We start from the raw sequence: 13,654 nt of genomic DNA on the forward strand, positions 1-13,654 counted from the left end.
TGAGCCTCAAATAGAGACCATTTTCATTATATTTATATAGATTAAGATGACACAGAAGCAACTTACTTTGATGCTTATCCGCTAACTGTATAAGAGGGTTGGGCAGGTCCCGCCGCCTGTAGAAGCACATGACTTTCGCCTCCACGTTGCCAGAAGACGTTTTATTCAGTTCCTCTATTCGCCGGATTTGGTACGGAGACGTCGACGACGTCTCGAAATAGACGCAGTCTGTAAGAAAAAAAAAGCATTGCATTACATAATATTACAGACTAACGTAATTAATACGAATTTCCAAAATCACAATTTAAAAACAGTAAATTCCTTCAAACAAAATAATAATTTGTCTTCAACAAGATAATATTTGCCATCAGAAAACAGTTTATGGACATTTCAGGTATGGTTGCCGACACTGTTACTAGATGGAACCCTGTTGGACATAATGTAGGCAAAGAGAGCGAGGTAGTGAAAGAGTCCCGTTTAGCCTTTAAGGAATGAAACCTCATAGAAACTTAAGGAAAGGTTAAGATGACCAACCTTTCTTAGCTGTATTCAACAGAACCAATTTTCACCCACACGAGGATGAATTCAAATAATATTCATTAATAGCTAAAAGTGAAGTAGTAATAGTCGTAAATTAAATTAACTATTTTATTGTATAATTTCCAGGTATCCCTATCAAAGTTAAGAGAGATTATCAGTAATATTATGCTATTATGGTGTTCCTTCAAAATATTTTAATACTGTTTCTTGTCCTAAGGTAGACTTCTAGATTCAACTAAATTTGAAAAAATTTATGTACACAAAGTAAATTTGAAAAACAACAAAATTTTATGAACGATGCGAACCCACGACCTCCGGCGTTCCGTGCCGGTGCTCTAGCCAACTGAGCTAACCGTTCGAGTTAAAGTTTATGTAATGTTTCACTCTATTCTTATACGATCGAGTCCCATAAATGATTGGAATAGTATAAATATATACGAATAGCCGGGTGAAGAAACTGGCACAACCAGAATTTAAACAACAGAATGTTTAAAATTCATGAGTATCTCTATTGTAGAGCTTTTTTGTATTTGTATTTTTCTCGGAAGTACAACTTCAGATACATCATGGTATGGGCCTTATAATGAGAATGAACTAGTTAAGTTTTGGAGAGTGACTTTTGTTTATGAAAAAACAGTGGGTCGAGTAGTTGAGTAATTTTGATGGTAAATTTTCACTCAGTGACAGAATTAGATCGACGTTAAAACTTTTACTGCCTTACAAATAAACTTGGTATAAAGTTATAACTGATAATAAACTAAGAATATACAAAATGTTGACTATAGCGCTGTAGACACTGTCGATACAACGATAACTTTGAAGTTTTCCAAATGTCAAGCAGCCTTGCAAATGAACGCGGGAAATGTTATAAGTCAGAATAAACCAATCATAAGCAAAATGTCTATTTCTAAACATTTTGCATACTCTCAGGTATAACTTAATATAAAGTGCTCTGTGAACGGCTGGATCACTTGGCGTTGCGTAGAGACGTCGCTTCATTGTGTGTCTTTTACCGCATTTATCACGGGGATTGTTCCGAAGAGCTGTTTAACCTGATTCCTGCCGCCGAATTCCACCTTCGCACGACACGCCACAAATTAGGATATCATCCCCACCATTTGGATGTGTGGCTGTCCTCCACAGTGCGGTTTTCAAGGAGCTTTCTTTCACGTACTACAAAGCTGTGGAATGAACTTCCTTGTGCGGTGTTTCCGGGCCGATACGACATGGGTACCTTCAAAAAAAGCGCGTACACCTTCCTTAAAGGCCGGTAACGCTCCTGTAATTCCTCTGGTGTTGCAAGAGATTGTGGGCGGCGGTGATCACTTAACAACAGGTGACCCGTACGCTCGTTTGTCCTCCTATTCCACAAAAAAAAAAAGTTAATTTGTAAGGCCGTTCCTGTCTTATTAATGAACGTAGTGTAAGCTGCAAGTTAAAAATTACATCTCCCTGTCATGTAATTCTGTAGTGACAAAGGTAAGATTAAAATAAAAACTTTAAACTTGGAATAACTTTCCTTAGCGTTTATTAATAACACAGTTATAGTAAGTCTTAAGTAAAGTCTTCAGCCCGCCCCATAACATCAATGATATGGTATTGATTGTTATAATACAGAACGTAGAAATCGATCGGTATAGGTGCAGCCGAAATATGTGCAAACCGCATCTCAGGTCCACATGTAAACACCGTGCTATCGACCACTATTTGGCTGATTTGAATATTGCAAGAGTTGTGGTCGCGGCTCAAATAAACCAAATACCAAAACTGTGACTGCCCCTTGAGTAACGAGTTCATATTTTTTCAGATGTATCGCTTATGTAGAAAAGCCATCGAATGAGTTTTGTTGCATTTTGTTCCAGTTTGGTTGTGAATATAGGCAAGGTTACAAGACATTCGTCTGCTTGTTGCCACGTTTCATTCTATAGGTTGCTTTCTATATTCTATCAGTAATTGATGATATTTGAATCTAGACTTTATGTTGACTGTCAATCGATTCTGAATCTGCATTTCACTGTGTCAATTTTAATGACCAAAACCATATAGGTATAGTATAGAAGACACTTATAACTTATATACATACAAAGTTATCAACACCAATCAAACTAGTATTAATACATATAAGCAACAATGTATTACAAGAGACTGTAGCTAGCAAACTAAGCAAGCTAAGCTTAAGATTATTTATGCTATTTAATTATAATATAAATTAATCAGTCTGAACATATATGGATTGAAAAACGGATCCACAAATTACCTAAATACTAAAACTAGGAAATTGATAGATTTATCAATCTCGCGGATCGCCATTTTAGAAAGTGACAGTTGACGGATGGCAGTACATGTCACACGACCTACCTATTATTTTTCAACGGCCGTTTTCAATAACGTATCTCTAGTAACAGATACATTGCTGTTACCGTTTAATGACAAGATCTTATCTACCCATAGTTACGTCCAAAATAGTTATAGTCCAATGCTATATATCGATAGGTTATTGAAATGAAAGTAAGCGTAAAAGGATAGATTTGTGTTACTTCTAGTAAGTTAAACTAAGGATAGATAGGTTATTGAAAGCGGCTGTTAATCAGTCATCAACAAACGAGCATCAGCTCACTTGATGTATGTACTGGGAAGTAATTCGCGGCCCTTACCTACATTTAAAAACACGGTGGTGTCCAGCGCTGTAGAAATTTACTAAAGAAAACATTCCTACGAAGCGGAACGCGTTACATTACTACCTAAATACTTAAAAATCAACAAAGTTCAAATTCAGACATAATAAACCAATCAACTTAACACGCATTTACGGGAACCATAACGTGCACGTTATTATTCCATCATATCCTTTTATTTCCCCCATAAAGCGAGGCGCTGTAAAAAGGTGCTACGCGCCAACCGGTTACGGGACGCAACGAAAGCGAAAATTCGAACGAGTAACGACTCTCAAAGCTCGCGCTGACGACTCATCGACTACTTACGGCACTGTGACGTATGGACACCATGTCTCATTGGTTTAAGTAAATACACACAAACCGATTTGTTTGAATGTAATAAATTGGGAACTTAAGATGTTGTTCAAAAATTATTTTGGGTAAGATATTATACAGGGAGTCCCAAGGCTATGCCGCACGGAGTACCTACTGAAACCTTTTACATTGCAGACGAGTCCCGGTCCAGTGAACTGCTTTTTAAAAAATCTGTGAATAGTCTTACATATTTTTATTTTTTTTTGGAATAGGAGGACAAACGAGCGTACGGGTCACCTGGTGTTAAGTGATCGACGCCGCCCACATTCTCTTGCAACACCAGAGGAATCACAAGAGCGTTGCCGGCCTTTAAGGAAGGTGTACGCGCTTTTTTTGAAGGTACCCATGTCGTATCCCGTACCCGGAAACACCGCACAAGGAAGCTCATTCCACAGCTTTGTAGTACGTGAAAGAAAGAAAGCTCCTTGGAAACCGCACTGTGGAGGACCGCCACACATCCAGATGGTGGGGATGATATCCTAATTTGTGGCGTGTCGTGCGAAGGTGGAATTCGGCGGCAGGAATCAGGTTGAACAGCTCTTCGGAACACTCCCCGTGATAAATGCGGTAGTGGACACACAATGAAGCGACGTCTCTACGCAACGCCAAGTGATCCAGCCGTTCACAGAGCACTGTGTCCCCGACAATTCGAGCTGCTAAAAGTGAAATGAAGTCTTGTTTCGGCGAAATGTTCTATCTTCAATATTTGAAGTATTTCTCTCTAAGTAGCACAGCCTGTATATGTGCCTGTAGATTACATTTAAAAGCATTTTCATTGTGCGAAGCACTCTTTTTTTGGATCAATTGGAACAAACACCGGTAAGATAGTTAACCTAGAGTAAACAATTACTTTGGCGATAGAACTTTAAAGAAAATAATACCATATCTGCTTAATAGTTTGCCAGACGACATCCGACGGGAACCAAACAAAAATTAATTAAAAAAAACGATTGAATTATTATTTATTGTTGCAGTAACATTTGTAAAATACGTTTTAAGGTTTATTTTATGAGACTCGCTCGATCCTGTTGACAAACTGTGTAAACAGTTTTACAGGACTTTGTATTATTTTAAGAAGAAACTGTATGTTTATAATTAATATATATATACTAGCTGACCCAGCAAACGTTGTATTGCCGATATTAAAATCGCGATACAAAAGTAACTGTTGATCGTAGATGGGTGAAAATTTGAAGTTGTATGTATTTTTTAATGCCACATTATAAAAAAATAAAAACAAAAAATTTCGTTCAAAATTAAAAAAAAAATTAAGGGTGAAGAACCCTTATTACTTAGGGGTATGAAAAATAGATGTTGGCCGATTCTCAGACCTACTCAATATGCTCACAAAATTTCATGAGAATCGGTCAAGCCGTTTCGGAGGAGTACGGGAACGAACATTGTGACACGAGAATTTTATATATAAGATATATATATATAATATATTAATATTTAATATATATATATTTAACCTTCGCACGACACGCCACAAGTTAGGATTGATATCCTAACTTGTGGCGTGTGTGTGGGGATGATTCCCCACCATCTGGATGTGTGGCGGTCCTCCACAGTGCGGTTTTCAAGGAGCTTTCTTCCTCGTACTACGAATGAGCTTCCTTGTGCGGTGTTTCCGGGACGATACGACATGAGTACCTTCAAGAAAATCGCGGACACCTTCCTTAAAGGCCGGCAACGCTCTTGTGATTCCTCTGGTGTTGCAAGAGAATGTGGGCGGCGGTGATCACTTAACACCAGGTGAGGTACGCTCGTTTGTCCTCCAATTCCATAAAAAAAAAAGAAGAAAGCACTGCTTTCATTTAGTAGGGGCGGTCACTTCATTCTGTCACAAATTGCAACAGATTTTTTTTCTTGCACGTAAACTAATTCCGACTCACATTCACATATTATATTGTAATTGAAATGATTTGTAAAATGATGAAAATGTAAATTATTATTTAAAAGATTGGCAATGAGTTCCTTGCTACTTCTTCTCATTAGCTCAACCCCTTACGAAGTAGCAGTAGATTAATTAAGAATTTTTTTTTGACATTCATAAATGTCATTTCCGTGAGACCTACATGAATAAATTGATTTTGATTTAATCTATATGTATAAGAGATTTCCACGTATATAGTCACTCATCACGATATCTCTGGAACCATAAGGCGTAGAGACTTGAAATTTGGTAGGAATATTACTTTCATCAGCTAAGAACGGATTTTACGACAATTTTAATTCCACCCGCAAGTTTTTTTTATCATGAACCGAACAACGTCTGTCGGGTCAACTAGTAGATTAATAAAACGATTTGCCGTTTCGCTAGTTGATACAATATTTTAGTACCAAGTTGGCTAATTATTTTCAGAAAGTGTACTTTGCACTATTTTTACGTGTGTATATGCCGAAACTGTACTCAACAGAATCCAGAAGTAGAAACATTTACCAATATCCGATGCACATTTTACATATTTGCTAATTGCAATCCGTCCTTATAAGCCTTAATTTCATACGTTTCGATTAAAAATAAACTGGTCAATAGCAACAGCTGAAATAAATCTCAATTGAAAGTAAATAAGTAGAAATGAAATGATACATTAGGACCATATTTCGCGGGTGTTGCGATAAGAAAACGTTCACGATATCTGCGAAGTGTACTGTGTAACAGGAAACCAAGTGGAATAATATTTGTAATTACGTAATTCGAATATATATTAGGCGCGGTGTCATGGATTTAACTACTATATTCTAGAACAAGACATTCTTCGCCGGTATACAACAACGAACATCATCTAATTTTACCACTTTGGAAGTTTCTCTCGCGAAAACTATTCAGTTTAAAAAATAATATTAGAAACCTCAATATCATTTATGAAGAACTACCTAATAGATACCTACCCCAAAAGTATGAGTTTCAGTTCTAAGTACTTGCCAAGTTTCAACAGTATAGTTCTTACACAAACAAAATTTGAAAAACGCGGGACGCGAACCCACGACTTCCGGCGTTGCACTAACCAACTGAGCTAACCGTTCGAGTGACATATTATCCTAAAATCTTGTATGCTTTGTTCAACTCTCAGGTTGTGGCTTCAGATGCTCCTGTAGATGATTCATCTACCTACCACCGGCACGGAACGTCGGAGGTCGTGGGTTCGAGTCCCGCATCGTTCATAAAATTTTGTTTTTTGTATTAATCCTAGGAGTGAGGGTTGCCACTATAAAAAACATAACAAATTGTTTAGATTTACAAGAGCGACATCTCAAGTCAATTTCCTAATATGCAAATATTGGGGTTGAGCAGGTTATCAACTGTAAAGTAGATCCCGTAGATGAAGCCACAACCAGAGAGTTGGAAAAATCTTGATTTTATGACGATACGTCACTCGAACGTTTAGCTCAGTTGGTTAGAGCAACGGCACGGAACGCCAAAGGTCGTGGGTTCGAGTCCCGCATCGTTCATAAAATTTTGTTTTTCAAATTTTATTTGTGTATTAATCCTAGAAGTGAGGGTTATCACTTAAAAAACATTACAAATAGTATAGTTCTTAAAGATTCGGAAAAAAGTTGCTGAAAGTTGTTGAAGCTGTGATATACTGATTAATCTATAAGGTTTCCGTTTTTTGCTATTTGGCGACGGAACCCTAAAAAGCACCGATCAAAGATTTAAAGGCCATAAACAATCGTTGCAATATCGGTTAGCTCCACGCGCTGTCGTTTACTCATCCAAGAAATAGCGCTGTGATGGGAACAAGCATCTCAAAAATCCATGCGGTAACAGAATTGATTTTTCCAACTGCTCTATTTGTACTATAATACTAATTAGCTTATTTTAATCAAAATGTAGATGATATTTGGTTGTTTAGCAAGTAGCAGTGATAAGATAACGAAAGTATGTCAGTTTACCCATTGTTCGAAATTGAGTTCCGATTGTCGTTGCGTCATCAACTCGTCTGATCACAATGGAAAAAGGAGTGAAAAGCCTTTATTACAACACGACTTTAAACAAATACATTAGAACAAGGTAACTAATAAATAGTAGTTTAAAAAAAAACATTGCGTGCGTACAAAGTACACATGTCAGAAGTGAAACCTGCATGGTGCATGAACCTCTACACTGCATATGAATTCCTGGTACGTGTTGCTAGGATGACACATAATTTCAACCGCTATGAAAGACATTCCTACCACCACTAATATATATATTAATATGTTCTCCTGGTGTCAATGTAGTAATACGTCGTGTGCTTGGAGTCAGAATATATTAAGGTATACTCGCGCCATACTTAAGACAATCTCTTCTTTAACTATGATCGCCTGGTACCAAAACATTGTATTATGCTTCCTATCTTATTATCTTCCTAAGTATATCCATTTTATCGACTTTCAAATCACAACGATGATAAAGAAGTTTTCACTTTAATAGTATGCATATTTCTGCCTCATTCTTTGCCGGCTTCATCCTACACATTTTTGTATTTGTGTCTCTTACCTGTCGTTTTTTCCGTTGCATCCGGTTTGAAATCACAACGATTCTAAAGAAGTATCACTTTAAAAACAAAAAAAAAAACGCTTTTACAGAAAACCGAACTAAAAACTATTAATGAATTGAATATTAACTTATTATTGACATATTATAATTCCTGCCTTATACACGATAGATGAAAAAAATACATAAATTAACAAAAATCTCATTTTTCAAATTAAAAAATGGATTAATTTTATCAAATTAATGTATTGTCATCGATCCTCGATAAAACTACGAAGTTTAAACGAAATCTGGCCGTTTAAAGTTGGTCAAAATCGCGCCCAAACGAGTCGGTTACAAACAAACATACATACAGGTGAAGCTAATGAGAAGAGCTTGTAATAACACTATTATTTAATCGAGGTAAATTTCCCACGACTAATAGTTTAAATTGAACTATTACACGCGTTTTAATATAATATTAAGAATAAATTATTTTATATTTGGTTGCTAAGAACAGGTTATTATCCAACCTAGATATAATAAAGGCGCGTTTCAAGTAACTTTTAACGATGCCTTTATAAACTTCCAAACATGTAACGTATCCCCGGTAGATATGTATTACCAGAAAGGATAATTCCTAAATTCGAGAAAGTACAACTTAGTACCTTTTGCCGATAGATCCTATGGTCGTTGAATGTAGAATATTTATAATTCTAGTTTATTGGGGGGGACCCGATACACATTGTCCTATACACACACGTCAAATTAAAAATTTCAAACTTTTCTGAATAAGCTGTAAGGTTGAGTTCACATATACGTGGCAGAAGAATTATATTTAGAGTCTGAATTGAGAAACTAAGCCATTATCGAATTCACTGGAACACACAAAAAAATCATCAAAATCGGCCCAGCCGTTTAGGAGGTAGTTCAATTGTTAACCTAAACAATTCCCGAATCCTGCTAGAAGACAAACAGAAAATTTCATAAAAATCGGTCCAGCCGTTTAGGAGGAGTTCAGTGACAAAGACACTACAGAACAAATATATCTATACACTAGCTGACCCAGTAAACGTTGTATTGCCGATATTAAAATCGCGATACAAAAGTAACTGTTGATTGTAGATGGGTGAAAATTTGAAGTTATATGTATTTTTTAATGCTGAATCATAATCAAACTTAAAAAATAAATTAAAAAAATGTCAAAAAAATTAAAAACAAAATTTGGCGTGGACCACCCTTAACATTTAGGGGGATGAAAAATAGATGTTGTCCGATTCTCAGACCTACCCAATATGCACTCAGATTTTCATGAGAATCGGTCAAGCCGTTTTGAAAGTGTTAAACCACAAAATGGCAATGGTGAAATGGCAGGATCGGTTTTGACGTGACTTTTATTGGCAGGTAGCTGATGTAATAAGAAGTCACTTAGGCTACGTTTATTTTACAAAAAAAAAAAAAAGTAATGTTGCAATGTCCAAGAAACTGTGTAACTCTAAAAATATTTTATATGGCAAAGCAACGTTTGCCGGGTCAGCTAGTTACATATAAAGATAATGGTAGGAAGGGTAGTAATAACAATAATTGGAGTTTAATTAGTAATAAATAGATTTCGACGGGGCAACGAATCGCCGTTTACGAATGTATAATTGAGTGGCGAAAAAAAAAAGTTTTTTTTTCAGCTGGGGTATCTGACACCTTCACAATTTTTACACGCTTTTTATTAGCTTTATCCGTATGTGTGTTTCTTTGTGTCCGACTCATTTGGGCGCCATTTTGACCAACTTCAAACGGCCAGATGACAATACATTAATTTGGTAAAATTATTCAATTTTTCAATTTGCAAAATAAGATTTTAGTTAATTTATAAAAAAAAAAACATCTATCATCAAATAAGGCAGGAATTGATGTTTATTTTAAATTTCAAGCATTATCTTCTCATCCAACATGTGTTTTTTAGTTTTTCAAACCATTTTTATATATTACTAGCTGCCCCGACAGACGTTGTTCTGTGCATAATAAATAAAATACTGTTTTTTATGAATTTGTCAATAATATTTCATAACACCAATAATTATTTTGTAAAATATGCTAAATATCCCTGTCAACCTTCTATATTATGTATAGAACGTAATTTCTCCCTGTTGTTAACTATAATGAAATTGTTTTACAGCAGAACTGTCAAACCGTGCGTCAATAAATTCTTTGATAGAAAATATGTCTATACAAAACAAATATTGGAATTAAAAATAATTATGGGTCTGAAATCAAAATAAAAACTATCCTATCTCTCAAGTTGGACTAAACAACATTCCATGAAGTAATGCCCATTAAAATCCGTTCAGGAGTCCACCACGGACAAACAACCGTCGTGTCACGTAATTTATATATATTAAGATTTTAAGTTAAGAATAAGATTATCTCTGACGGAGATACAGCAAAATGGAAAACGATTTTGATTAACAAGTCGTAAACAGTCGAACTGTCAGTAGCTTGGACTTAGGTCCTTATTACTACACGCTTTTTATCAGCTTCACCTATATGTATGTTTGTTTGTAACCGACTCATTTGGGCGCGATTTGACCCACTTTAAACGGCCAGATTTCTTTCGAACTTCGTAGATTTATCGGAGGACCGATGACTATGGTCATTAATTTGATAAAATTATTCAATTTTTCAATGTGCAACATAAGATTTTGTTAATTTATATATTTTTTTCATCATTCGTCGATAAGGCAGGATTGGATTGATGTTCATTATAAATTTCAGTCATTATCTTTCCAACCAAAGTGTGTTTTTTAGTTATTTTTAAACTATTTTTATTTTAATTTAATTTAAAAAATCACAAAATACACAGAACTTAAATTATATACTTAGGTTATAATAATACTATTTTGTAGAAATTAATTCTAATAACGGATTTACAATATTTATAATTATTTAAATGTGAACATTAAATTAGCTAACGCACACAATGCCAATGTCGACCAAGACATGACCAAGTCACGTAGTTATATTTGGTGGATCTTTTCAAAATATCTTCAAAGACCTGTAATAATTCACCACTGAAGCGAAAACATCCGCAAGATAACGTCCTCTTTATACATTATATATACATACATAAAACACTTACTTATTGACACGTTCCAAAAATATCATTTATTTTTGGCGAAACTCGGCGACGCGAGCGCATCGACTTTAGTCTAGGGCTGACAACCGTACTCGTATATAAAGTTCTTTCATTGTAAGAAATTACGCAAAGCTATAAAAAACTCGGGCGTTGCTGAAAACACCCTCATTCATAAGTGACTAGTTTTATGAGAAAGAAAATGTTAAATATATGATACTCTTACTTATTAATCAGTAGAAACTGATGCCTTACACTCTATGAAAGAGATATTATATTCTATTACTTCCAGAAAGAATTGGCAACCCTATTGTTGACCAATTTTGTCCATGATCTCGTAATCGATTGAATAAATCTGTATATTTGGGTACAATAGTAGGCTACACGTTATCACCGTATAATATTGTTTCTACTCACAACTCGAGCTAAATCGGTGTTGTACTTTTTCATCAAAAACACGAGTTCGTTTTTAAAAAACTCCGAAAGCGCATCTCTGACGCCTAGTGATACTGGTGTCCATGGCTGAATTTAGCATTCCATGAGGCTCGCTGTTTAATGTGCTATTCGGACTGTCACATGAGAGAGTTATTACGAATTACGAGATCGTAAAAACGCGTTGTAGGGTAATAACTATATATACCTTCAAAAAAAGCGCGTAAACCTTCCTTAAAGGCCGGCAACGCTCTTGTGATTCCTCTGGTGTTGCTAGAGAAAGTGGGCGGCGGTGATCACTTAACACCAGGTGACCCGTACGCTAGTTTATCCTCCTATTCCATAAAAAAAAAGCCTATATATAACGCGTTTTCTTATATAACGTCGAACCACTCGACCGCGTTATAGGGAATATTACATGTACATGCAAATTAAGTGTCAACCTTATAGTGTGTTAAAACTCCGTCAACAAGACTTTAAATAGCTGTCTTCCCTAAATTATTGCTTTATCCATATTTATGTTAAAATTATCAAATTGACACTAGCAGTTCAGTATTTGCTAAAATATTAATGATTTATTTTCCTCGTAGGTATAGTATTATTACTTGGGAGACGTGATGTGCGATTCCACTACTCGGGTATATTGAAGCCCTTGGCTTTGTTTCGTGCATATAAATCCCTAGTTAGGAATCGTTAACATACTTGCTTAGTGTAATATTTCGTGGTAGCGGAAATAAAATACAAAAAACTTAATAGGTATATACTTAAATCATAAAACTTCTATTTTGCGATGTACGACTGAAAGTTAGTGCACAGTGAAAGTGAATTTCGACTAAAAAAGAAATAAGCTTATCGTCCAATGACGATAGATCTCAGGCGATAAATAAGCTTATCGTCCAATGACGATAGATATCTGAACGAAGCAAAATCAGATCAAATTATGATATTGGAATCAAATAAAGTTTATAAAAAATTAAATACCGACATGATACTCTTTTTTCATGATCTGTATTTCGCTCTCTGAACTACTCTACTTCTTCAAGAAAAAGTTGGCAGTCTACCTGATGGTATGGTACTGTGACAATCACAATATATGATTATGAATCTCTCGAAGCAGACAAATCACAAGAGCATTCTTACCTTATAAATATTCGAATAAATTACGCACATATAACATACGAATTCAAAAACGATCGAACCGGGGTCACCGTCGTGAGAGTCAACGGTCAAACTTACTGAACTATCGACGCTTCGTTAGGCTGTCTGTGTTTATTTTTCCCAACAAACGAATAACCATTCCACCTTCGCACGACACGCCACAAATTAGGATATCATCCCCACCGTCTGGATGTGTGGCGGTCCTCCACAGTGCGCATTTCAAGGAGCTTTCTTCCTCGTACTACAACGCTGTGGAATGAGCTTCCTTGTGCGGTGTTTCCGGGACGATACGACACGGGTACCTTCAAAAAAAGCGCGTACATCTTCCTTAAAGGCCGGCAACGCTCTTGTGATTCCTCTTGCGAGATAATGTGGGCGGCGGTGATCACTTACCACCAGGTGACCCGTACGCTCGTTTGTTCTCCTATTCCATAAAAAAATAATATCACAAATTGTGATGTGGACGACTTACAGGAGACTGGGCAGTATGCACGTACTTTACAATATAATATTATTATTAGTCGGCTCAACAATAACGCCACTGTTATGTTTTAGTATCTGTTTAAGTCTTATGCTTAAACAACTCAAACATACTCAGTTATAGTGTTTGTTGAATAAATAACACGAAAAACTGGCCGTTTTATGTGACCAGCTAAGTACTACCGCTGACAGAATTATTGATATTATGTTACGTGCGACATTAATTTTACTGTGTTTATGTTATTAATTTACAATTGTATTAGCAAATAGTAGTACTGTTACAAGTTAAATATTCTAGCTAGTTTCCAGTCCACACACACAAAGAAAAAAAAATCAATAAAGTGCGATTTGAATCATATTTCAGAAAAGTTTGCTTTATATATAGAATGTGGTGAATTTTTCAAGAAGCCATGGATGGTCACACAA

General features: G+C 35.8%; 1 protein-coding gene across 1 annotated transcript in view; it reads right to left on the bottom strand.

Annotated features, from left to right (window-relative positions):
* The window catches only part of LOC126964856 (metastasis-associated protein MTA3), a 107,201-nt gene that overhangs the window by 80,516 nt on the left and 13,031 nt on the right, over positions 1–13,654 (bottom strand). Inside the window, exon 2 of the mRNA XM_050808175.1 lies at positions 67–228. Coding sequence (XP_050664132.1) covers positions 67–228 — 162 coding nt within the window. The remainder of the gene's footprint in view (positions 1–66; positions 229–13,654) is intronic.

The sequence above is a fragment of the Leptidea sinapis genome, chromosome 6, assembly GCF_905404315.1.
Source record: "Leptidea sinapis chromosome 6, ilLepSina1.1, whole genome shotgun sequence".
NCBI lineage: Eukaryota > Metazoa > Arthropoda > Insecta > Lepidoptera > Pieridae > Leptidea > Leptidea sinapis.